General features: G+C 38.0%; 2 protein-coding genes across 3 annotated transcripts in view; one reads left to right on the top strand and one right to left on the bottom strand.

The window, feature by feature from the left end:
• Nucleotides 1-58: 58 nt before the first annotated feature.
• ofd1 (OFD1 centriole and centriolar satellite protein) lies at nucleotides 59-19,883 on the top strand. 2 transcript variants are annotated; one of them, XM_088353354.1, is made up of 22 exons: nucleotides 59-372; nucleotides 458-646; nucleotides 728-796; nucleotides 870-891; nucleotides 1,193-1,300; nucleotides 1,381-1,517; nucleotides 1,594-1,767; nucleotides 1,832-1,938; nucleotides 2,003-2,122; nucleotides 3,645-3,718; nucleotides 3,794-3,885; nucleotides 3,960-4,149; nucleotides 5,075-5,205; nucleotides 5,280-5,391; nucleotides 6,165-6,815; nucleotides 7,758-7,908; nucleotides 8,017-8,108; nucleotides 10,971-11,111; nucleotides 12,828-12,988; nucleotides 13,059-13,202; nucleotides 19,578-19,642; nucleotides 19,732-19,883. In XM_088353354.1, exons 1-22 carry the CDS (start codon nucleotides 280-282, stop codon nucleotides 19,781-19,783), a joined length of 3,075 nt encoding a protein of 1,024 aa, XP_088209480.1. In that variant the 5' UTR covers nucleotides 59-279; the 3' UTR covers nucleotides 19,784-19,883. The 2 variants fall into 2 exon arrangements, with proteins under 2 accessions (XP_088209480.1, XP_088209482.1); XM_088353356.1 differs by having other exon boundaries at nucleotides 60-372; nucleotides 12,849-12,988.
• gpm6bb (glycoprotein M6Bb) overlaps nucleotides 19,683-25,856 on the bottom strand; it is an 80,205-nt gene continuing 74,031 nt past the window's right edge. The window contains exon 9 of the mRNA XM_088353363.1: nucleotides 19,683-23,711. Coding sequence (XP_088209489.1) covers nucleotides 23,562-23,711 — 150 coding nt within the window. The 3' untranslated portion in view covers nucleotides 19,683-23,561. The remainder of the gene's footprint in view (nucleotides 23,712-25,856) is intronic.

Genomic DNA, 25,856 nt, shown 5'->3' with positions numbered 1-25,856 from the left:
AATACTTTTGAATGGTTCCTAAAAAGTCCCTACGTCATAGGTGTTGGACAGGGCAGGCTTTCCGTTGACAGATTTAAATCTTAGGGCACGCCTACCGCCCAACCTAAACATCTTGAAAACAACATCGAAAATAACAAATGCATTTTTCATAATGCCATAACATTGCACAAAGTAAGCGACGGTCATTAACTTTGGGCAAGAAGGCGCTAGAAGTTACCGGAAGTCGTCGTGTCTACGCGTTTGAGTTAACTCTCATCACACGAAGACAAATCACGCATAATGTCAGCCAATGAAGATGCTATATCTCCTGACGAGCTGAGGAAAAGGCTTTACAAAACGCTGAGAGATCGGGGAGTACTGGATTCTTTGAAGGTCAGTCATCAGATAGGTAGAACTTTCGTTCCTTTCAATGACTCTTCCTTGATTAGTTGTTTCTTTCCCTTTGGGTTGGTTCAAGACTCAGCTTCGCAACCAACTCATCCACGAGTTAAAACCTGCACCATTAAGTGGTACAGAACCATCTCAGGGATCGGATTCCCCTCTGATCTCAGCCTGCAACAACATAGTAGCTAACTATCTTCACGCATCGGGTTACGAGTACTCATTTTCTGTATTCTGTCCAGAAAGTGGTCTTTCTAAAGAGAAGGTAAAATTGAATTCACTATGAACTACCACAATTGGTTAATGTTTTATTTTTGTTTAACGATATTATGTTGGATTGCACCAGTTGTTCAAGAAAGAAGATCTCCTCCATTGTCTTAAGATCAGCCCAGAGTCACCACTTTACAAATCCCTGGTAATAAAGATATTAACAAAATGTTCTTTGAATATTTTAACATGAGGTTTTACTTTGTTTTCTTCTATGGCAGACTTCAAGGATCCATTATAAAGGTAGGTTAGTTAAAGTATTTAATGTTCACTATTTCCTCAGCTAAAGCACAACCTGATCAGCAATAAAAGCCTATTTGAAACAGAATATAGAACAATAAACCTTAGAACCCCCCATTTATTTTTTGTAAAATAAGTTATAGGTAGGCCAGTTTCCAAGTTTTACATTGTAAATCTTTTGTCCTTTTAATCCCGACATTCTTTTTGTCTTTTGTTTCTCTTTATTACACGTTAATCCCATGTCTAAATTGTTCACTATGTTATTGTCAATGCAAATGAAGACAATTAACTTTCCTAACAACAGGTTTTTTAATCAACATTGTGTCACACTTGACCGACCATCAAACAACTGTTCTCCGCCGTGATGCTGACACTCAGACGACAAGCAGAGCAAGTTATGAACAGTCTCTGGGTATAATCATTGACATTGGTAACAAAGATCACTAAACATGTATAACGTTTAATTTGCCATTTCCCAATTTGTGTCCCCAGTTGAGAAGATGAAAATGATTGACAAAGAATATGAGAATGTAAACAGCAGCGAGGAAAAGTGGTTTTCGTTTCAGTCAAAACTTGCTTCCTATAAAAGAGAATTAGAATCCCAGATGCAAATAGAAATGAACACAAAGGTACTGTGGAAAAGTCCTCTCGTAAAAATCTCTTAGGCACCACTGTTTACAACAAAGTGTTTCTTATTCCATAAAGATGCAGCACTTTAAAGAGGTGGAAATTGCTAAAGTTAAGATGGAGGAAAAAGTTCTGATTCGAAAGGATTTTGATAAGTTTAAACAAGAACTAGAGAAAACCTACGAGTGTAAGACCAAGGCGTTGAACTCAAGGGAGAAAAATGCCATCGAGCGGCTTCAAAAGCAACAAGAGGTAACAAAAAGTAGTTTTATTTTTAAATTATTAAAACTATTATAGAAATGTTTTGTCCTTTCAGATCGAAGAAAAAAACGTGTACATGCAGAGGCAAATGGTGCTGAAGGAAATCGACACGCTGCGCAACAGAGAAAATGAGCTTAAATTACGAATGGAGTCTTTTGAGGAGTATGTTATATCTGTTTTTGATAACTACCTAATTATTGATAGTAACAAAAATTTTTTGATTCAGAACGTGTCGAATACATGAAGAGAAGGTTAAAGCCGGCGAAGAGCTGCTGAGGAGGCGAGAATTAGCAGTGAGGACCATGGAAGAAATGTATGAGCAAAGGTTGAAGAATGAACTATCAAGGTATTTCGTTTTTTTCATCCGGTTTGGACATTTTGAGAAAATTTGTTAAAAATTTCCATTCCATCTAATCCTATTCTTTTTAAATCAAACTAGGAGTGATTAATGATTACCTTTTCCGACCAAGAACAACCTGCTTCTCCTGACTTAAACTGATTACTTTTTATTTTTTTGTATACTTCACACCTTACACTTAATACAATTTGTTTGTTGCTTATTTCAAGAATTATTGAAACTATTTTTCCGCTTGCTAGTTTAGATTATTTTGCTCATTTCCCACATTTCACCCTTCAAAAAGTTAAAAATACAATAATAACAATAGTTAAAAGTAGTCGAACTTTCTGCCAGTGCAGCTGCATTATAGTTTATAGTTGAGTAGACACTCAAAATAAGGAGAGAAGACTTACATTAATTTTAACTGCTAAGAGAACAGGAGAGGTACACACCAAGAAAAACATCACAAGGCCAAATTCCAAATATGTTCGAAAAGCCCTCTCTTGAGCCTTTTCTTTTCTTATATCTTCTAGGTTACAAAAGTAGATCTGCCCAGAAGAGTGTGGTAATCAAAGAATTGTAACATTATTGGCCAATGGTGACAATGATATAAACAGATAAAAGAATAAATAACAAACAACAGTGAGGTACAAGGCAGCACGGCGGCGCAGTGGTTAGCGCATGTGCGGCACAGTTCATGTCTTGGGAACCTCCTGCGTGGGTTCAAATCCAGCTCCAGACTTCCTGTGCGGAGTTTGTATGTTCTCCCCGTGCTTGCGTGGGTTTCCTCCGGGCACTCCGGTTTCCTCCCACATTCTAAAAGCATGCATTTCAGGTGAATTGGCCGGTCCAAATTGTCCCTAGGTGTGAATGAGCGAGTGAGTTGTCTGTCCCCCTGTGCCCTGCGATTGGCTGGCAACCAGTTCAGGGTGTCCCCTGCCCACTGCCCGATGATTGCTGGAATGGGCTCCTGCACCCCCGCGACCCTACTGAGGATAAGCGGTGTAGCTAATGAGATGAGATGAGTGAGGTACAAAAGTCAAAAAGACCAACTGACATCCTATGTATCTCATTTGCAGGTTTCCAATATTAAAAAAAGAATCGACTTATAATTTCCCTCTTTTTTTTTGTAACTGTAAGTAAAAAAAAAAAATCAAACGCGGTATTATAAGCTGTACTGGATGCCAGTAGGATCAAAAAAGCCACGGCATACATTTATTGTTTGCTGTGTAAAAATATAAAATTCTTATTATTCATATATTCTTACATTTTTATTTAAGTGTCATCAATGTAAATTTACAGCTCTTGAGAAATGTGTCCGCCTTGAAGATTGTATTGTGACTTTAAGTGACCCTCTTTCTGTTGTTATTGTTGTTGTTGGACTTATAACTGCGATGTAATTAGTCTGTTTTTGACCGTTGTCCGATAAATATCGTCCCGAAAATGATTGTGCATCCTTACAGATATCACTCCATCCCTTGTTATATGTGGCCTGCGTCATAACTGCAACGTGTTTTGCATTTGGCTTTAGTTATCAGTTGGAGCTCAAGGAGGATTACAACAAGCGAGCAGAGCATCTTACAGCAAATGAGAAGCGAAATAAAGGTGCGACATTAAAGAATCAATTTTTTTTAATAGCTTCTCCAGCATTATTCTTCCATTAACGTTTTCCTTTCTTAGAGGAAAGCCAACGCATTGAAAAAGAGTCTGCTGTGATTAAAACCAAATTAGAGGAGTACACTAAAGCCTGTTCAGAGATGAAGCGACTGCAGGTAAAAAAGTAAAATGTTTGGGAAAATCTAGGTGCCTTTTTAAAATAATCTCAATCTTGTACGGCGTCTTGTAGGGAGAACTGGAGGCTGCGAAGCAGCAAGGATGCTTGCTCCGTCAGCAGAATGAACTGCTGAGAGAAAGACTGGCGAGTATGGGCGACTTCCCCAGTTTGAAAGAGGACAATGCACACCTGCGGGGACAAGTAAAGCTTCTGGAGAAACGAATGGATGAGGCTCAGGAGGAAAACCGTCGTCTCTGTGCAGGTAAACACAAAATACTAAGCACCATAACAATGTTTTCTTTGTTGCGACAGTAAAAGAGGTTAAAAAACCACATGGGCAGAAACATTTTTCCCATTTAAAAATTCCTTTTAACCTTACTTAAAACAAAAAATAAATTTGTAATTTGACCTGTTTAGTCTCAAGTATGTGCTACAGTTCCCTTAAAACAAGGACTAATAATCTAAGAAACAATTTCTTCCCCAGGGCTGTCACTAACCTAAACAAGTTTCTAACACTGTGAAAAATCTATATCTTGCGAGTAGCATTGAAAAATTGGGTACTCTTATTTATCAATCCATTTCTAAATTTCTGTTGCTGCTAAATGTCATAGCAGTACTATTCATTGCTCTATTGTTACGATGCACTGTTTCATTGCACTATTATTACTACTCTAGGCCAGAATCCAAGCACTGCCTTGTAAATACTTTTGCTATATATCCTGGCATTATTTTATCTTACTTTTCTCATGTAAAGTCTTTCTAACATGTTTATCCTGAATGTCATGTTTAATTTTGTTGCAAACATTATTATCAATGACAAAAAAGAACATTCGAATTCTTGTTTCACTAGTAAAGTAGCAAACAGTCCTTAAAATTGACAAAATAATTTAATATAGCAGACAACAGAATACCTGTTGAGGTAATGCAGACACATGACATTTATTCTGCACTGTCTTGTTTTCAAAATGCTGACCATACGTACAAAGTAACACCAGAACAATATGAGTAGCCCACAAGTTCTCTTCAAAATAGTTCAACATTGGTAAGAAACTGTGACAAACCTGGAAGAATTAAGTATGTACCCGGTAACTTATTTCTTACTCAATTTTCTATATATTGGTTGAATGCAAATCAGGTCTTCCATTTCCACTTACATCTCATATCCCTTTGCATGATCCCTTTGGTAGATTTGGGTAAGCCTTCCGGTGAGCAGCTGGCCTTGCAGATTGAGCTCCGCAAGTTACAGGACAATTGCAAACTACAAGAGGAGGAGTTTACCAACCAGAAGAACATCCTCCAGAAACAGCTCCAGTTGGAGGTCACATCTCTTAGTCTTTTGCTTGTGTTTTTGTTTTGTTTTTGGGAGAAGTAACCCTTGCAGCATTGTGTCAGGTGGAGAGATATGGTCAGTTGAATGTCCAACTGATGGAGTGCGAGGAGAAGCTGCAGTGGACGACCGCTCATGTTGAAGATCTTAAGTTGCAGCTTCGCCAAACCCAACAAGGTACTCTGCAAAAAATCTTGCATTCTTGCCCCAAATTTGTATGTTTTATTTTTGTTCCCATTTTACCATCATTTTAAGTCAAGTTGTTTCTCTATTCAAATAACAAATTGTCGAAATTCAGGCATAAAGATATCTCACCTTTAGGAGAAATTCACAGTTTTGAAGTCAAACAGGGTGACCTATGTGGATTGTATAGATCCGAGCTGAAACATTTTTTTGGGGTGGGGAAGGCGATATTATGGAATTTCACGACTGGGGCTAGGATTGAACAGGAGATCGGCAGACTGATCGGTGCAGCGTCTACTGTCATGCAGACCCGGTACCGGTCCTTCATGGTGAAAAAGATACTCCACATCATAAAAGCAACTTATTATGTCATTTGAAGTGGATTGAAGAAAAAAACGTGTACATGCAGAGGCAAATGGTGCTGAAGAAAATCGACACGCTGGTTGACCAATAAAACTGCAAAGTTATTTTTAAAATCATAGTTTGACAGTACAGAAGTTATTTTGGGGGAAAATTTGTATTAAGTGCTGTACTTTTATTTGTTGAACAAATACTTGAGCCTATAAGTAAGGTTTGTTATGTATCAGCGATTAATTAATTAATAAATAAAGCCTGCAAATTGGGTTTGATCCTCAGTAATAAATAAGTTAATCATTTCTTAATTTAAAAAGAACACTTTTTACTTTACATATTTTCGCGATTTGCAGTCGGTTCTGCCTCCTGTTAACTGCGATAACAAATGTAATACTGTATTGCTTTTTCCACAGCTCTCGAAAACGAAGTGCTGCTCAACCCCAAACCGTCCCTTGTAGACCGCGCAGCGTTGGACTTCAGCGGCGAAAAGCTTGTCCTCCCAGACATCTTCGTGGATCGAGTGTCTCTGAGGCCTCAAACGGCCTATGAGCCTGTCGGCGACATAGGCCAGCTGGTGCACAGCGACTCCAACTCTGACTTGGAAATGCTGGCCGAGTGCCACGCTCGCATGCGAGAGCTGGAAAGGGAAGATGAAAGCTTGGAAGAAAAACGCGTTAAGTACCAGCAGAGGGCAGCACGCTCCAACGTCTCACGGAGGCGTCCTGCCACGCCTTCAAGTCATGCCGACTCTCCTCGAATGACACCAATTTCTGACGTTTCTCACCCTTACACCTCCTACTTGTCAAAGACGTTCAGTAAACCACTTCCTCCTAAAAAAGCTAAGAGCCCTACCCCAACCTCCTTTGTTGCTGGAAACACCTCCCCGACCGCTCAACCCAAAGTGAGCTTTTACCAAGACAAGCTTCACAAGTCCTTTGGCATCAGCAGCCTTTCGTCTGCAGACCCTCAGTTTACAAAGCAAGATGACATCCACAAGGAACAACCCTTGTTCACTAATTTGTCCCTCCACAGCAGGAGTACGCTTCATCCTGGGGCGGCAGAAGGTACTACTGAGATGTAATGTTCAATTCATTTACACTCTGGGTTTGGAGGGTTACTTTAAGAATGTAATCGGATACAGTTACTAGATACCTGTTGAAAAATGCAACCAGTAACGTAATCGGATTACTATAATATTGAGGTAATGTTACTGGATTCCTTTCAATTACTTTTAGATTACTACAATACCAAATATGCTAATAAAAAGAGTATGATAAACAAGTACATAACACTGATACATGAAAATAAAAACAATAATACAGTGGTACCTCTTCTTAAGAGCTTAATTCTTTCCATGATTGTGCTTGTAGCTCAAATATCTCATGTAACGAGCATATTTTCCTGATATAAATTAATTAAAAACTAATTGTTTCGCTCCCGTCCTCCCTAAAGCATTAGAGTGGAGAAACTGCATCTTCCTAATCACTAAAAACACATTCAAATACTAACCAAACATTAGATTGTATTCTTTCTTATGCTTTTAAGCACTCGTTTTTAGTTGCGCTACACCAGGAATGTCAACTCAGTTTGGTTCTGGGACAGGATTGATTTGTTAATTTGTTTATTTGCACAGTTGCGTTAATGGTTTTACAACTGAACCAACTCACTACGCTTTACAAACTAAAGTGGAAGGTCGGGAGAATATATGATTGTTGCCTTACTGGTTTGACATTGATAAAAAAAAAGAAACACAAAATAAAAGTTTAGCAGTGTGTGGGCAATGCGATTTGACTACATCAGATCATGATTGATTTTTGATTGAAGCCAGTCAATGTACAGTAGTTGCTATCCAGACTTTGTTAATTACAATCTGCATGAATATCTTTATTGTTGTATTGGATTGCATCAGATCATGCAGGTGTACTTGATATTGTGTCCACTGAACCTACTCTACATCTTACTTGTGTATACATTGCAATACTTTCAGCATTTATCTGCTCTTCCAGAAATTGCCTCGTCGTCCTTTTTCCGGGATTCGCACAGCAGCCGCCTGCACTCCGTACCCGACGCTGAGTGTTCCAGCTCTGGAGAATTCTCCCCCGTGCTTAGCCCTCCTCGCAGTCCTCAGCTTCAGAGCACAGTGCGAGATTGGCGCAGGTACCATGTCTTGCACTACTTTTATTTATTATTTCATTTTTCTTTTGTAATTCTTGTTCATTCCTTTGTTAACTTTGTGTTAACTGAGCGGGAATGATTTCTTTCCAGTGTTCCAAGTGAGCAACGTGTCTCCTCCAGCTCGCGTTCCTCCCCGCAGCCCGAGAAAATAAACGTGGAGGATCTCACTGGCATTTCACCAGGTAAGTGGTGCTTCTTACCTCTGTGGTTATTGTTTTTCTCACACAGCATCAAAGCCTGCTTTGTATTGAAAACAAGGATGCTTTGGCTTGTTTGCTGCGGAAATTTAGACAAAACAGTTTAAAGCAAAAGTATATTCATTGTCACACCATGATAGATGGTTTAAAATACTTGAACTTACTCTACCCTGAATGTTCTATCCAGGAAAATGATTGTACCCTTATATATTTTCATTTTTATCACGTTATCTGCAAAATCTGCTATTTTAGCAGGAACACTTTCAAAATTAATTGAATGTTTTGCATAATCCATAAGAAAGACAACCGGACTTTGTTTTTCGGGTCTTTAAAAACAATTTCTGTAATATTTATATTATCACATTTTTCCCCCTCAAAATGATTTGTTTTCATGGCATGACTTACCTATTTTTGCTCATTTTAAATCCTTACATTTATTTTACAATTCTTTCATAGAAATCAAATTTTCAGCAGATCCAAAGAAAGTCACAAGTAGTGGACATACAGTAAAAAACAATCAGATTCAGATTTACTTTATTGTCATTCGTGTACACGTGTATACAGAACGAAATGTCGATACATCTGACCCGCACAGTTTCTTAGAACGTCAGCCGGGATAGACAAGATTAACCATGTCTTGGTCAGAATTTTAGCGCAGCAGTTCGTCATCTCGCGGTCCGATGCCACTCCCAGTTGTTAAATGGTCCAGTTTATTGTCCAGAGAGCGAACGTTGGAGAGGAAAATGGATGGGAGAGGCGTTCTGCAGGGTTTAGCCTTTAGCCTAGCTGTTAGCCCGGCCCGACAACCTCGCTTCCTCGTCCGGCGGTCACGCCGCTGTCCTGCCACTCTGCTTCGCTGCTTTGTAGGCCGCTGGGTCTTGTTGACATAGCAGTCTGTGGCTAATAAACACTCCCGAGTGGTCGTAGCACCGAGCGCTTGATGTCTGGATGATCGCATATCCAGCAAAAAAAACTGCGATCGTATCTTAATCTGCAGTTCGAGCCGACTTTGTGCGCCGTCAAAACTGAGTCGAAGACTGGGTCTTATGGCCGACGTGTAAAAAACTGTTGCGAGCCGATGCAGCCGCAGCCGAACAGGGGCGCCGCCATATTATGACATTAAAAATATTTCATGTAATTTACAAAAATATGCAAACATTTTATTTCAAGTCAAGTCAGGAGTCTCAAAGGGCTGCACAGACCACTGATAATTGCAAACCACAGACTATTATTACAACATCCCCTGATCTAAAACCTACATAAGGGCAAGGAAAAACTCAGAAACCTCAACATGAGGAAAATGACGAAACCTTGAGAAGTGACCGCACATGAGGTAATCCCCTTCCAGTATGACTAGGCTGTTTTAACATCAAATATAGTTTTTTATTTTTATTTATTTATTTTAATTACAAAGGTTCTTGTTCATTTATTCATTTTAATGTTTTTTAGGAAGAAGTTTTCAATTTTTAATCCCATTTTAATTATGTTTTTTGATTAATAGATTTATTTTAGGGAATATTTTATTAGAAACTAAAAATAATATTCTTTGAAACTCTCGTTACAGGTAAGACTTGACTTAAGACCGCAATCGGTTCCGCCCAAGTTGTCGTAAATCTATTACAATGGCGCCACCTACTGCCGAGACACTTGAGTTACTGAGTCTTGCGGTAAATTGCTGTGCCGGCTGAGCGCCAAAAGTATCATACGTGTTGCCGGGTTGTTTCGCGCTCCTGAGCAAGACAGTGAATTTGAAAAATGAACATCTGCTTAGTACGGCTGGAGAAGGTCAAGCTAGTCGTAAGTTGGATGTTACTTGTTTAAGTTTTTTTAATTTATTTATTTTTTATTTTTTTAATCCCAAAACCAGTTGAAAATGTTGTAGTTCAATATCAAAATGTACCTAAATTATCCCGTGGAATGAGAATATATACTTTTTGCCAGTGTTAGATTTTACTTTATGGCGTTGCTAAAGATTTAAAAAAAAAAACTAATATCCATAAAACAAAACAAACAACCAATTTTATTTAAAATTAAATGTTTGCTTGTTTTAAATATTTTGTTATTTAAGTACAACCACATGTATAATTGTGAGTAAAGCATATGCCCTCATCCATATCCGATCATTTTGTCCAGTAATTTTCCTTTATTTTGACAGAAATTACCAATATTGTTAATAAATATAAATTATTACTCAAAATAGATGCAATTATCATTGTTTTTTTTCAGTTTAATAGGACAATATGTAATATATAATGTAATATATAGCACCTCCAAGTGGTAAAAAAAAATAATTTACTTATTAAAGAAAACTGAATTAAAAGTAAGGAAAAGTACCGCTACATGAACTATAATGTAAATGTGCATTTTGTTTAAATAGTCAGCATGAGACATTTGCATTTACTTTACATAAGATGATGCTCACCTGGTTCATGATTGTCCACCATCTTGCTGGGTACCCAAAAAACAGAAACCTTGAAAGTGGTGCAGAGTAGTCACTTTGAGTCTCCGTAGTTTGTTATTTCTTATGCTTTGTAGCACTTGTTTTTGGTTGCACTACACAATACAGCAACATCTAGTGGTCAAATATTACAGTGTCAATTTGAATCATTAAAAAAATTGATTTTCTTTTGTGGCTTTGTTTAAGATTACAAAACGTCTTGTGATGAGGTTTTGCCTCATGTATAGACCATTTGAACAAATTTGTGTGCATGTGTAAGCGGAACCTCTCACAGTTTCCAAGATGAAAAGCTTTTCACCGATTATGTATTCTTTGCCGCCTCTTGGGCCCCGCTGAGGAGGGGCAGTGGGCAAAGCATAAAAGACCCCTTTGTGTGCGTCTCCCTCTAGAACCCGGCCACATTCCCGAACTCCTCCCGGACACCACCGTCCCTGCCGCCTCCTCCGAGGCCCCCGGGGGCCCCTCTGCCCTCCGCCCACAGTCAGCACAGGACCTTCCAGATGCCGCCACTGACTCACGGGGCCAAACGAGTGAGTGACAACAACAGATGTCGAGGATTATAGCCCCTCATTTTTCGCGGGTTTTCAAAAAGGTCCTGCGGTAGTCCAAACCCGCCAAGTAGAAATCTTTATTTGTTCCGTAAATACTCTTTTATACAGTACACTAGGGTTCAAATGTTTGGGGCGACTTAGAAATGTCCTAATTTTTAAAGTTTTTTTTTTCAATGAAATCACTTGAAACTTATCAGCTATCCACCTCATACATTGTTAATGTACTATTTTAGCTGCAAATGTTTTTTTTTTTTAATGCAATATCTACTATCGTACTGGGGCCTATTTCCAGCAAGCAGCACTCAAGTGTTCTAATAGTACATTTCATTTGCTAATCCCGTTAGAAAGCTACTGGATGATTATAAAACCTTGATTCAAGGATTTTAGCACAGCTGAAAACAGTTTAGCTGGTTAGAGAAGCTATCAAACTAAGTCAAGTATCTGGAGCATCACATTTGTGGGTGTGATTAAAGTTTCCAAATGGCCAGAAAAAGAACCTTTGTATGATCAACAGTCTATTAGTGTTCTAAGAAATGAAGGCTACTGCATGCGACAAATTAGCAAGAAACTAAAGATTTCCTACAACTGTGTGTACTACTCCCCTCAGAGAAAAGCACAAACGGGCCCTAACCAGAGTAGAATGATAAGTGAGAGGCTCCACCAAGTAAAAGCAATCCTATGTTAGAATCTTTAGTTTTAGAGATGGATGTCTTACAGGTCCTCAATAAGCAGCTTGGTTAAATGGTACCTGGAAAACACCGGTGTCAACAAGGACAGTGAAGAGGTGACTGAGATGCTGGCCTTCAAGGCACAATGTCAAAGAAAGAGCCATATCTGAGACTGATCAAGAAAAGGAAGAACCCAGACATTGGATAACTCGATGTATTAATAAAAGTGTGACTTTTTCGTGGAAAATAGAAAACATTTCCGGGTCACCCCAATCTATTAAATGGTAGTGTAAAGAAGAACCCCGATGTACTGGCACAAATATTTGTCTTGCAAAAGAAAGTACTGTACTTTGTCAAAAACATGTTACAAAAAAATTCTTTACTCTCAAATAATAATTGTAAAGATAATTTTGCTACCATATTGCACTACTGTATTAACTCAGGAGATAGAGCGCTCGGCTTGGGATCAAGAGGTCGCTGGTTCGATTCCCGGCTTCTCCGTGTTATATGTCGAAGTGTCCTTGGGCAAGACACTGAATCCCTACTGCCCCCGATGAGTAGGTAGGCGCCTTGCATGGCTGACGCCCTATTGGTGTGTGAGTGTAAAAGAAAAGAGGAAGAGAAAAAAGAAAGCTTTTCAGGTGTGTAAGAGAGAAAGGAAGAGTGAGAAACAGTGAGAAAGTAAAAAATGCAGAAAGAATGAACGAGAATGAAGCAGTAAAAAAGAGAGTGAGTGAGAGAAATAAATAAACCTACAGTGGTTTTTGGAGTGGCGCCTGGCTTTTGCGACCTCAAGTGCACATATTTAAAACTGCAGCTCATTTTTATTTTGCAGTTCTGTCAGCGTTGGCTTGCAGGCTGGATAAAGAAACCCATCTGGCCCGAAGGCTGCATTTTTGACACCCTTGGTTTAGCCAATCAGATTGCAGAACACAAGGCCCGCAAAACAGTTAAAATGAAAGCGCAATACAGCAAGGGATTACTGTACTGAGATGTGCATACAATTTCACCGTTCTTATTTATCCAGAATCTTCCCCAATATCAACAGCTCCTGTTGTTGAGGGAAATGAGGACGAGGAGCGGCAATGGGAAAGAGAGAGAAAAGAAAGGCAAGAAATGAGGCTCCGGGAGCAAGAGGAGGCCAGGGAGAGAGAACAACAAGAAGCAGCGAGACTGGCGAAAGAAACTGTAGCGAACTCGCTTGTTTTTCTTTTCCAAAACATTTTTGACATTTCTTACTTCATATATGCTTTCTTAGCTCTTTCAGGAGGAGCGCCAACAAGAGGAGGAGAAAAGTGAAGGACAATATGAGAAGACAGAGGAACCAGAAGTCCCAGATGAAAACCCCTTGGAGAAATACATGAAGATGGTTTTGGAAGCCAGAGAAAAGAAACAAGACAAGGTAAACAACACCTTAACTTTAAAGAAAGGCAGACACACACAAAAAATCCCCCCTTTCAAAATAAAAGGAAACACCATCAATCCTAAAAAAAAAACTCCAACAAGTTAATTGAAAAAGTGTCTGCTTTTTTTTTTACTTCCTAAAAAACAAAATGTTACTAACAAATTGTATATGATCTGTAAACAGTGGCAGATCTACAGATGGTGCATCATTTTGCTAGGGGGCGATGTCATCTGGACACTCAGTAATTTACTCAGTAAAAGAGGGATTTCAAGCTGGAGTTGGCCCTGAGGAAAAATCCAGTTCTCAGGCGGGCCGGATCAGTAAAAGAATGTCAACTTCAATTTTCAAGCTGACCCAATTTTTTCAGTATTATGCTTTATCATTCAGCCTATTTCAGTAGTTCCCTACATATTATAATCATAGATGACAAGGGATCTTTTCTAAGCACATTTATTCATAAACAATACGAAATAAATGATAGTCATCTTTGGCATTGAATGTGCTAACTGGTTTCTTTTTAACGGTTGAGTCTATGCAGTCTCATGTTTGCCTTAATTGTCTTACTGGTTTGAATATGATAAAAAGGAAACACAAAGAAAGCAGTGCATGGGAAATAAGATTTGACTTTATCAGATCAAACCCCGTGGCTGGGCCTACTAAAGCTGAGAGTATACCCATTACTGCCCTCTAGCGGCCATAGGCAGCATTTGGTTTTCATTTAATTAAAAAAAACATAACTTGATAGGAATGACCTAAAGACTCGTTTCTTTTCTTGACATACTTAACAATATGTATGGCAAGCTGGATTAAACCAATCAACAGGCCTTATGTTTGATATGTCTGCTGTAAGGCGATCTTGTGATTATCTTTTGGTTTCATAGATTTTTATTTTTTAATTTGTTTTTTATTGTAATAATTTTTTACAGTAATGTTTTTCTGTCCAACAAGTCTTAACTGAATATTCTAAATAAAACTGTAAGATAGAGGTAAGATCAATTATTAAGGCTGGCTGGGTTGGGCTTCTCTCTCTCGAGGTTTTATTATTTTTGTTCAAGTAAATATTTTGATGACTACTCTTTCTTCTACTTGAGTAATATTATTCTGAAGTAACAGTACTTTTACTTGAGTAACACACCTCGGCGACGCGCGCACTTCGGGGCTGCATTGTGCATTTCGGCACTGCACTTTGGCGCCCTGTGTACTTCGCCACCGAAGTGGGCGCAGCGCCTAAGTGCAGCTTCATGTTCACTCAGATCAAGTTAATCGGTCAGCCTCAGGCTGGTTCGTGCTTTTATACCCGCGGGTCTGATCGGGCTGGATTCTTTAGGCCCGATCTTACCTATAGTATGAATTATTTTGTCCTTTTATTTCATTAATGTCTACACAAATTGATGTCACATTGCCTATTGTTTCATGTTTTTTCTTTGGGATTTCCTTCTTTCTGTATAAGTACCGTATTTTCCGCACTATAAGGCGCACCGGGTTATAGGGCGCACCCCGAAAAAATAGTTTTTGGTCCTATTTTTGACATACATAAGACGCACAGGATTATAAGGCGCTACAATGGGAACGTCGACAAAACAGTCAGATAGTTCAGTCAAACTTATTACCCCCTTAACATTCCGAAAGCTTGCAAAGACGCAAATACGTGTCGGTGTCCGTACGATGTCACTCAAATGCATCGTTCCATCATTCGGAAGGTTAAAGTCTTGGGATTCAAGAAATGCCAACCATTCCTTAGTTTCTATTTTCTTTTTCGCTCGCAACTTTACTGTATATATGACAATAAACACTTGGAATTGAGTTTAATTTAAAAATAGACACTCCATTCCATCCATTATCTGCACCGCTTATCACAGAAACATCGAGTTCAGTCTGAAACAAGATACAGGGATGATATACAGGACTGTCTCAGAAAATTAGAATATTGTGATAAAGTTCTTTATTTTCTGTAATGCAATTAAAAAAACAAAAATGTCATACATTCTGGATTCATTACACATCAACTGAACTATTTCAAGCCTTTTATTATTTTAATATTGCTGAATTTGGCTTACAGCTTAAGAAAACTCAAAAATCCTATCTCAAAATATTAGAATATCATGAAAAAGTATACAAGTAGGCTATTCAACTAATCACCTGAATCATCTAATTAACTCGAAACACCTTGCGAGGGTTTCCTGAGCCTTAAAAACACTCAGCTTGGTTCAGTAAACTAAATCACAAGTATGGGGAAGACTGCTGATCTGACTGCTGTCCAGAGGACCATCATTGATACCCTCCATCAGGAGGGTAAGACACAAAAAGAAATTTCTCAAAGAGCAGGCTGTTCACAGAGTGCAGTTTCAAAGCATATCCACAAAAAGTCTGTTGGAAGGGAAAAATGTGGCCGGAAACACTGCACAACCAAGAGAGATGACCGCAGCCTTAACAAAATTGTGAAGAAGAGCCGCTTCCAGAATTTGGGGGAGCTTCAAAGACAGTGGGCTGAAGCTGGAGTCCAGGTATCAAAAGCCACAGTTCACAGACGTGTCCGGGAAATGGGCTACAATAGCCGTATTCCCATGGTCAAGCCACCTCTGAACTAAAGACAACGGAAGAAGCGTCTGACTTGGGCTATGGATAAGAAGCACTGGACAGTTGCAGAGTGGTCCAAAGTCCTCTTTTCAGACGAAAGCAAGTTTTGCATTTCATTTGGAAGTCAAGGCGCCAGAGTCTGGAGAAAGGCTGGAGAGGAGCAAAATCCAAGTTGCTTGAAATCCAGTGTGAAGTTCCCACAGTCAGCAATGGTTTGGGGAGCCATGTCAGCTGCTGTGTTGGTCCACTGTGTTTCATCAAGTCCAGAGTAAATGCAACTGTGTACCAAGAGATTTTAGAGCACTACATGCTTCCATCTGCTGAAAAGCTCTATGGAGATGAGGATTTCATTTTCCAGCATGATCTGGCACCTGTCCACAGTGCCAAAACCACCAGTAACTGGTGCACTGACCATGGCATCACTGTCCTTGATTGGCCTGCTAATTCCCCTGACCTGAACCCCATTGAGAATTTGTGGGGTATAGTTAAGAAGAAGATGAAAGACACCAGACCTACAAATGCAAATGAGCCAAGGCCGCTATCGAAGCATCCTGGGCATCAATAACACCTCAGCAATGCCACAGGCTGATTGCCTCCATGCCACGCCGGATTGATGCAGTAATCCGTGCAAAAGGATTCCCAACCAAGTACTGAGTGCATCAATGGACATTTTAAAATGTTTGATTTAGTTTTGCTGTTATAAAATTATTTTTTTACTTGGTCTGAGGAAGTATTCTAATATTTTGAGATAGGATTTTTGAGTTTTTTTCAGCTGTAAGCCAAAATCAACAATATTCAAATAATAAAAGGCTTGAAATAGTTCAGTTGATGTGTAATGAATCCAGAATGTATGACATTTTTGTTTTTTTAATTGCATTACAGAAAATAAAGAACTTTATCACAATATTCTAATTTTCTGAGACAGTCCTATATAGCCAGAGTAGCTCACCGAAGTCGTCGTGTTCATAATAATGTGCAGCCGTGGTCCTCTTATAATAATAATAATAATAATAATATCTGTGAGTTTAGTAAATCCAGGAGAATTAAATATTTACAAATACAAAATAGTAAAAAAATGCTTTCTGTATGCCGTCAGCCACGTGCTATATGCATTCATCTTTTTCGGCCAATTGCAGCCTTTGTTTTGCCGTTTAAGCCAATGCCAGCCTGTAAATGATAAAAAGGATCCGCCCCTTGACCTCCGAATAACTTTAGCCAATAGTGATCGATTCAACTGATGATTGACATGTCTTTTTTGGCCAATTGCAGGCTTTGTTTTGCCGTTCACGCCGATGCCAGCCTGTTAATGATAAAATGATCCTCCCCTTGACCTCCGAATAACTTTAGCCAATAGTGATCCATTCAAATGATGATTGACACATTGGTTAGCCAATGAAACGCCGGTAAATAAATCCCAGCATACACCGCGGACTACTTGGCGTTCGGGGGAAAATGTAATCGGCGGCTGCAAGTTAGTTGCAAGACTTTACAAATTAATTTTGTTCCATAAATAAGGCGCACTGTATAATAAGGCGCATGGTCAACTTTTGAAAAAAATAAAGGCTTTTAGGTGCGCCTTATAGTGCGGAAAATACGGTACTTAAAATGTGTTGGTGTCTTTTTAGTCTGATGTTAGTAGTAGTTTAATTCAGGTTAAAAACTTAGTAATGTCTGTAGTACTGTCAATGGACCTATGATTAAGCCGCGCCCCCTTTACTTACTCAGACAAACATTTAACATTCTGTGAGAGCGCGATGGCAAGTGTCACAATAGGAGGCATTTGGCAGGAGGCAATCGATACTTTTTGAGCCCAGAAAGATCACATATGATCTCAAAGTCACCCAAAAAGGCCTGAACTATGCATTGAAGCGTTCTATAAGTGATTTAATTGTTGAGAAGGTCGATGAAAAGCTTCAAGCAAAAATTTAAAGGTCACAATTTAAATGTGATAAACCTCATCTTGTTATCAGTATCTTAAACAACACGATGGAGGATAAGCATGGTTCATACACTGCAGGGTTATCGATATCATTTACCTTCAACTAATTAAGCTAACTAGACGTGATCTGTAAAATAGGCTTTGTTATTGCTACTAGCTTTTATTACTCTAAACCGAGTTCAAAGCTCCATGTTAGCCTTGCTAGATTTTTTTTCACTCACGTACTATTACCAAAGTACTAAAACTAGCACATAACAGGCCACTGAACTCCCAGTAAACATTGTAACATGATTTGTAACGCAGCCAAGAGTTAACGTTACCAAATGTCAACCGAACGTTAGAGATGTTAACATTATAGATAACTTTATATTTCTCTCTGGCAAGGTGACAATATGTTGGCCTGAAAATACGATGTTGACTTACCTTAAAATCGATGTAGACATCTTGATTAACTTTGTTCACGTTGGTTGGTGCTGTAAACCAGTGTTTTTCAACCACTGTGCCGCGACACACTAGTGTGCCGTGAGAGATCGTCAGGTGTGCCGTGAGAAATTATCCAATGTCACTTTTTAAAATGGAAAATTCTATACAAATTTATGAGTCGTTTTCTGCAAATATTATGTCATTGTCAAGTGTCTGTGCTGTAAAAATTGGGGGTATTATAAATTATATTGTAATTAAACATACTGTACAGTGTCATTTTATAACATTTTTGGTTAGTGGTGTGCCGCAAAATTTTTCCAATGTAAAAAACATGCCCTGGCTCAAAAAAGGTTGAAAAACCCTGCTGTAAACGACCACATACCGGTAACTTTATCCAAAGCAGACACAATTTAGATGTGGCTTGGAAAAGGGTTCAAAAATACGGACAATTGCCCAGCTTTTCAAGATACCTTGTATAAGATTTGCATGTACTTCATGCACACGGTTAGGCCGTTTTAAAGTTTAAAATGTTAAAAAAAACTAAACAAAAAACCACCAAAAAGAAACGAATGAAAACCGACAAACTGCAATACATTTGAATGGACATGCCAGCAGAGAATGTTCGACTCAAGTGGGTTGGTTACGCGCACTGCAATAAGCTCATTGTGTTTGAGGCTTTATATGGACAGTGAGTTTGACTGCACTGAACTTATTGGTTTAATATTTTTTGACAAATAGAGCTACATAAAGGTTTTGTACAGGTGCTTAAAATCCTTGAAAACGCTAACATTGTGTTTTCATGGTTTTAAAAGTGCTTTAATTTTGGGTGAGGTGCTTGTAAATTCTTAAAATTATTGCGTTCTTTCTCACGAGTGTGACTTGACAAACTGCATTAGATAAAAAAATCAAAAAGTCTGCCATTGCATTTCTTCTTAACTTGTCATTATAATGGCAGCTGGCATTAGTTTGTATGGCATTTTCCTATGAAGGGTCATCGCCACCCACGGGTCATGCCCAAGAAGACGGGTACATGCTACACCTAAAAAGCAATAATGAAACATGTAAGTGGAAGGATTATGGGTATTATAATGGGCCATGCAAGAAATTAAGGTAGCGTGTCCCACTGGTAAATTGTAACGGGAAGAACTTCCTGCAACTAAAAATATCAGCTATACATTACTGTCATTTTCACCCCACACCTATGTCTCGAAGATTTACCCAGGTATTGTTCAGATCCACAAATATATTCACAATTTACTCAAGATCTAAAAATCATGTCTTGATGAATGCACACTTTTGACTTACACTATCTTAACGCATTTTCCAGACCAGCCCAAAAAATGCATAATTAAGAAGGATACAATTTTAAAGACAAAGATACGGAACTTATTTTTACACTTAATACGTTAAATTGATTATTTTTTTCTCCTCAGAGCTCTGAAGGCGAAGAACAAGAAAGCCCTGTAGTCAAGAGTTTGTCCGAAGACAAAGATAATAGGTTGGGCTTTATTCTGATCCGTATGAATAATCCTCCAAAACCCATTCCAAAATAGCATTTTATTTAATTTCTGTGATTTTTTTTTCCAGCATTGCAGCATATTCGCACAAGGGCGAAGACATAGAAGAGGATTTCTGGTGAGCTTTTGTGCTGTTAAGTAATAGATGAGTTGGGACACTGGATACAAATTGCAAGTTTTTTTAAACTTTTTTTCTTTTTATTAAAAAATAATTGAACAGGCCATTCTCGTGTGTTGATTTTGATTCTCCAGCGAAACAAGATGTCTTCCTGGTGATTGAATGTATAGGTAGCATATTCTTCTTGTTGATGTTTTCTTTTTCTCGGGTTAATTCAAAAGGAGACATTCACCGTCCACACTTTGGCAAAATCCCATTGCATACACGTCAATGCTTATAGTTGACATTTCCCTGGGGGAAGCCCTTCAACCTCCATAGAAAAGATTTGTAGAAAATGTGTACTTAGAAGATTTACATACAGTAGGATAAAGTCAACTAAAAGTATCTAGTAGCTATTTTGTATTCAACAAAAGCAAAACTAACACAAATTCAGCATGCGTCCTTGAGCATCAACTCCGCATTCAATCGTCATGCAGCAACAAGTTAGCGCGGCGACTAATGTAACAAAAACATAACAGGACTGTAATTACAACATATCAAATTCTTACGCGCTCATAGAAAAGTAATAAAAAGAAATAAGACAATAGCACACAGGTTACACCGTTTGATAACAATATAAAGACACTCAAACTGCAAACACAAGGGCTTCAAATTCTGATCAGTAACAGTGGGCCAGCGTACGTATTTAGCAAGCGTGTTATGCTGGCGATATCGCCGCATGCTGTGATGCAGAGAAGGACTTATGAAACTTGCTGTCCACAACATTATCTTCAGCTGCATTTTCTAATGAGTAAAATTGAATCCAAACATGTATGATGATTTTTTTCTCACTTTTCGGCACCCCTTCAGGCGAATTTTTATGTCAACTAGACCCATTCAAAGGGACAGTGTATTATTTGACCATTTATGTTAGTGCAGGGGTGTCATTTTAACTCGGGGGGGCCACACGATAGAACAAACATTCTCTCTCGGGCCGGACTAATAGATAAGAAATAAGAGAAAGAGAGGGAGAAAAAGAGAGACAGAATGTGAGAAACAAAAGAGAAATGGTGAGAGAGGGGGAATGAAAGAAAGAAAATGAAATCCAAAGAGAAATGGAAAGATGTCTCGCAAGCCAGATTCAATCCCTTAGCGGACCTGATTTGGCCCGCGGGCCGCCTCTTTGACACCCCTGTGTTAGTGTATTGTGACCAAAAATAATTGCTAAAAAGCACAAAGAATACAAACTACAGAAACTTGAAGTGATTTTTTCCCCAAACCTCTACAGTTTTTGGGGGGTAGAACAATTATTTCTGCTTCCTGTAGGTGAGTCTAATGTTGAGTAAAATAAATTTCACATTTCTCGACCTAGGCGTATTTAAAAAAAGATTCATGTTCATCTGATTGTTCATGTATTTTTGCTTATTATTCAATTTTAATGATTCTTTTTGTTACCAATCGATGGCACTGAATAATACACACATCCCCTTAAATTTTATATAGGTATTAATTTTAGAGTAAAGTTCGATACTTGCATTTACGAATCATCTCACTGCCATTTAATGCAACATATGACAAATTTTCTTTTCACTCTGTTGCTGGTCGTAAATGAGTTGGCTTCTTCTTAATATCAAGCAAAATAGATCAACTTACTATTTGGCAAGCATGAGATTAACCAAGGTTTTAAGAATGCGTTAACATTTATTAGAAAGATGTGAAGATTTTAATCTAAATAGCAAAATGATAAAAATGCACATTGAAAACTACGCTTATGTTAGAATACATTCCGTCAACCTGTGAATTTGAAGCCTTTTTTTCTATACATTTCTAAAACAAACCCGTTTAGTCCGTTTTTTGCAAGTCTACCCAATGATTTGGCTCAATAAGCAATCCAATGAACCCATATTGTGGTTTGCCAGCCCTGAGGTAGAATTAAAGGGGCAGTGTGTAATATTCATCTCCTTCTAGTTGTAGTAAAAAAACTTAGTCCATAATCTTAAAGTTCATCTTTCAAAAAGGTGTTTTACTCTACATATTACTGGTTACTTTATCGATTATTAAACCAAAGACTTTAATACTTTGAACTTGCAACCCCACTGCCAAGTGTGAGAATAACTTTTATTCTGAATTCATCAATAAGTTTTTCTTATTACCTACTCGTTAAAATAACTAAAATAACATTTATATTGTTTTATGGGCTTTAGAAAAATCGTGAGAAATACTGCAATTTAAAGGGACATTGTGTGTACATAGTGCCCCCTAGTTGTAAAATAACGTAATTCGTTAAAAATATATATTGACTTAGAAAAGAAGCTAAATACATGAACTACCATACAAAGGTGAATTTTTTAAAAATAGAATAGGTTGTAAAATTTGCATTTATTTTACATGACATTAGTCTCACTTAGAGGTTGCTGAAATAATTGTCGGTGGTCTTGAGAAAAGCTGGACCAAAAAAAAACCAAAAGTGTAGCAATTCGGTCAATGAATCTCCGTAGTTTCCATTCTTCATTGTGCTCTTTAGCACTTGTTTTGAGTTGCAAGACACAAGACAGCGATATATGGTAATCAACTGGTACACATTGTCCCTTTACCGTGGTCCATCAATGTTATATTTTTGAACACAACAATGGCATCCATGCACATCTTCAGCCTGTCAAAATTAAATCCAATCATGTTTTAAAAACATTTCATGTGAAAATGGCGTTACTGACAATTAGAGGTAAGATCTCAAGGCCGAGACAGACAGGAAACTTAGGTTGGTTTGGGGCTAAAATGTCAATCATCGTGTACGGGTTTTGGGCTCTCTCTCTCGTTTGCTGACTTTTCCTCTGTCATTGATTCAGTCCCACTCTCGTGCAGGGCATTTCGTGTCGCCAGGCCTCTGTGAGGCACTCGGCAAGGCATTTTGCGGCGCATTGGGCAAGGGGCTTAGCTACGCCCAAGAGGCCGACTGAATCCATCGCGCCTCTCCTCCACCGCGCACGGAGACAACGAAACAAAAAACAATGCTCAGTCAGCAAAAGAGAAACCCGGCCTGGCCCTCATGAATAAAAAGTGAAAATTCGGGCTTTCTTCAGGCTTGGTCTCTCAAATCAAGTTCATTGGACAGGTTCGAGTAGGATCAGGATTTAATACCCGCTAAACGGACTGGATTTTTTTATGCCCGATCTTACCTCTACTGAAAATAGAGTTAATACTTTATTAAAACATTTGTCCGTGCAATTCTGGCCTTATTCAAGTCAATTTGTACAGCCCTTAATCACAAGATGTTTCAAAGGACTGTACAGGATTACAATAACACACCTGATCTTGAACCAACATGCAGGCAAGGAAAAACTCTTATTAACAGATTTCTCATGCAATACTGCCAATTTTGCATATAATTTTGTTTCGACTGTCTTCCTACCTTTCATGCATTTTATTTCAGTATTGCCATTTTCACATAAGGTCACATATACCTATACTAATCCTTCACACGTACAATTTGTTGGGGGTGTGTGTTGAATGAACATGAAGCAACGGGGGAGTCATTGTATAGCCCCATGTCACATTGTGGTTAAGTGTAAAAACGAGAATATTATTGATGTCTTCAGTTTCACCCTGCAAAATGACAATCAAGAAAACCAAAGAGGCAAAATACTGCGTGGCCAGTTAGTGCAGAAGCTGCAGCAGTCTGTTAGTCTGTTAGTACGGCACAGGTAGGTTTTGTAGTTCAACGTAGTCCCGACAGGAATGGTTCGTTCTTGTGTGCCCCTTTTTTGTGTGTTTTGCCAGAAAGTGTGCGCGCGCGACCGCTGCCCTTATGTATAGGAATGAAGACATTCCTTGGAGCGTGACGTGAGGTCCTGCAGCTCCTGCTCTTCTTTCATTTTGATGTCTTGGTAGGCATGCATTTGACTGGCGTCCTTAAGGTAGGCCCAGTTTGCCGAGAGAATCATGAGGAAGTGGATCTGGAAGAGAAGGGTCAGGTGGGTGGCCGGTGAGCAGGTCAAGAGAAAGAAGCAAAGCAAGCGACTAAAAAAGTGAATATAGTACAGTGGATACCCAACAAAAAATTGTAAATAAGTAAAAAAAAAAAAATTCTGAAACTCAAATGGATCAAACCAAACCATTTTCCTGTCATTTTATTTGCACACACTTTCATGATGTTATTGTTATTTTCTGGTTACCTGTTGTTGCATTTCTGTCTATCAGAAAGACGGTATTTGTTTGATTTTATTGTTACTTGAATTTATTGTTTTTATATTATAAGTAAATATACAAACATCTATACTGTATAACATTTTAAAACTTTAATAGTTATTTAATTTACGATTACTTTCTAAAAAGAAAAGAAAAATCTGCGGTTGGCATTGTTTTTTTAGAACAATTTTTTATTTTTCCTTATTTAATGAGTTAACTGCAAGACTTAGGAAAAAAATACGTAAAAGCATGTTTTTATTTGTTTCCAAAATATTGCTATTAAGGTTTTTATTAATATAATTGTGTTTTGTTTAAAATGTTTAATTATTTAACTGCAACAATTCAAAATATGTATATTAAAGTCAATAAAATACATATTTTTATTGCTATTAATGTTTTTAAAATTATTGTTAATATGCTGTATTTGAAATGTATTTAACTGCAAAAAATAAATAAGATTAAAAAGTACGTTTTTATTTATTGAGATAAATAATTGTATTGATATATGTTTCATGAATAAAATTGTGTTCGTTAATAAATTATGTATTTTTCCCAATTAATTAAGAATATATTAGAAAATATGATTTTATTTAATTTTAAAAAATATCGCTATTAATGTAATAGTAGTTTGGCAAAAAATATATAAAGTTTATTTTTCATATTAAATTTAACCTCAAGAATTATAAAAAATGTATTAAAGTGCTTATTTACTTAATTTAAATAAAGAACATTTGCAATTCATGGTTTTTAATGATATAATTATGTTTTTGTGAATAAAAATGTACATCCATATAATCAAATGAAAACTACATTTGTTAATTGTATATATATATATATATATATATACACACACACAAACATTTATTTTATTTTTTAATTTACAGATCGGTCGATAGGTGGTGCTGTGTGGGCATCCACTGTACATTGCAAAATCAACACACACATTTCTATAGGGGAAAGTGATAGACCCTATGACGTCATTCTTAAGGTATGATCTAATTTGATGAAAGAAAAACACAATAGAAAGGGTAAAGTGAGATCATATCTCTTAATGCAGGCAGGACTGGCCCAAGCCTTTCATGGGACCCTAAGCAAAATTAGATTTGGGGCCCCCTATTACTTTAATTTGCATCCATACTAGAACTCATTCCATGTTCTACTCCAGAGGGTGGGCAACTACTTTGAGTTGCGGGCCGCATGTGACATGTTATACCTCTTTAATTAGGTTAATTTCATCAATTAGGGTTTGAAACGACCACAATTAGATAGATAGATAGATAGATAGATAGATAGATACTTTGTTCATCCCCGAAGGGAAATTCACATTTCCAGCAGCATCCCTGAGCTGAGAATAATCGAGAACAATCGAAAATAACACGGGAGCTGCTGGAGTGGCTGCCATTCGTGACGGCGCCGGAAGAAAAGATTCAATTTGAATCATGTACAAACAAACAAACAATTGAATCATGTACAAACAAACAAACAAAATATTCATGTTTCAATAATATAGTACCACGAAATAGACATTTGCAAAGTGATGGGTCCAACTAGAACTAGAGAGACCCATCACTACTTTGCGCTTCAGTTATCGTTGCTACAGATTTTGAATTGAATCGTCTATTATCATCGATATCAAGGTTTCATGTATTGTGATCAGCTGCCAGCACACAGCAAATGCTCCCACGAGGGCAATTTAGGGAGTGCTTTGCTGTTGGGTGGGCATGACTGTCTGCGTAACTGTGATAGATGGGGGATGCCGTCAGTCAAACAGCGGGGCAAGCGTACTAGCAAACTAGTACATTTGGTCCTTGTTTTAAGCACTTCATTTGTTCTTTAGTTTTTAGGTACTACAGTACGTTTTTTTTTCTATTGTATTCCTGAATTCGGATTTTTATTGAAGTTCCGTAGTTTTT

The sequence above is a fragment of the Urocampus carinirostris genome, chromosome 14 (assembly GCF_059441175.1).
Source record: "Urocampus carinirostris isolate Australia breed hairy pipefish chromosome 14, RoL_Ucar_1.0, whole genome shotgun sequence".
Classification (NCBI taxonomy): domain Eukaryota; kingdom Metazoa; phylum Chordata; class Actinopteri; order Syngnathiformes; family Syngnathidae; genus Urocampus; species Urocampus carinirostris.
Note: the sequence above shows the minus strand (reverse complement) of the source record. Positions and strands in the feature narration are given on the sequence as shown.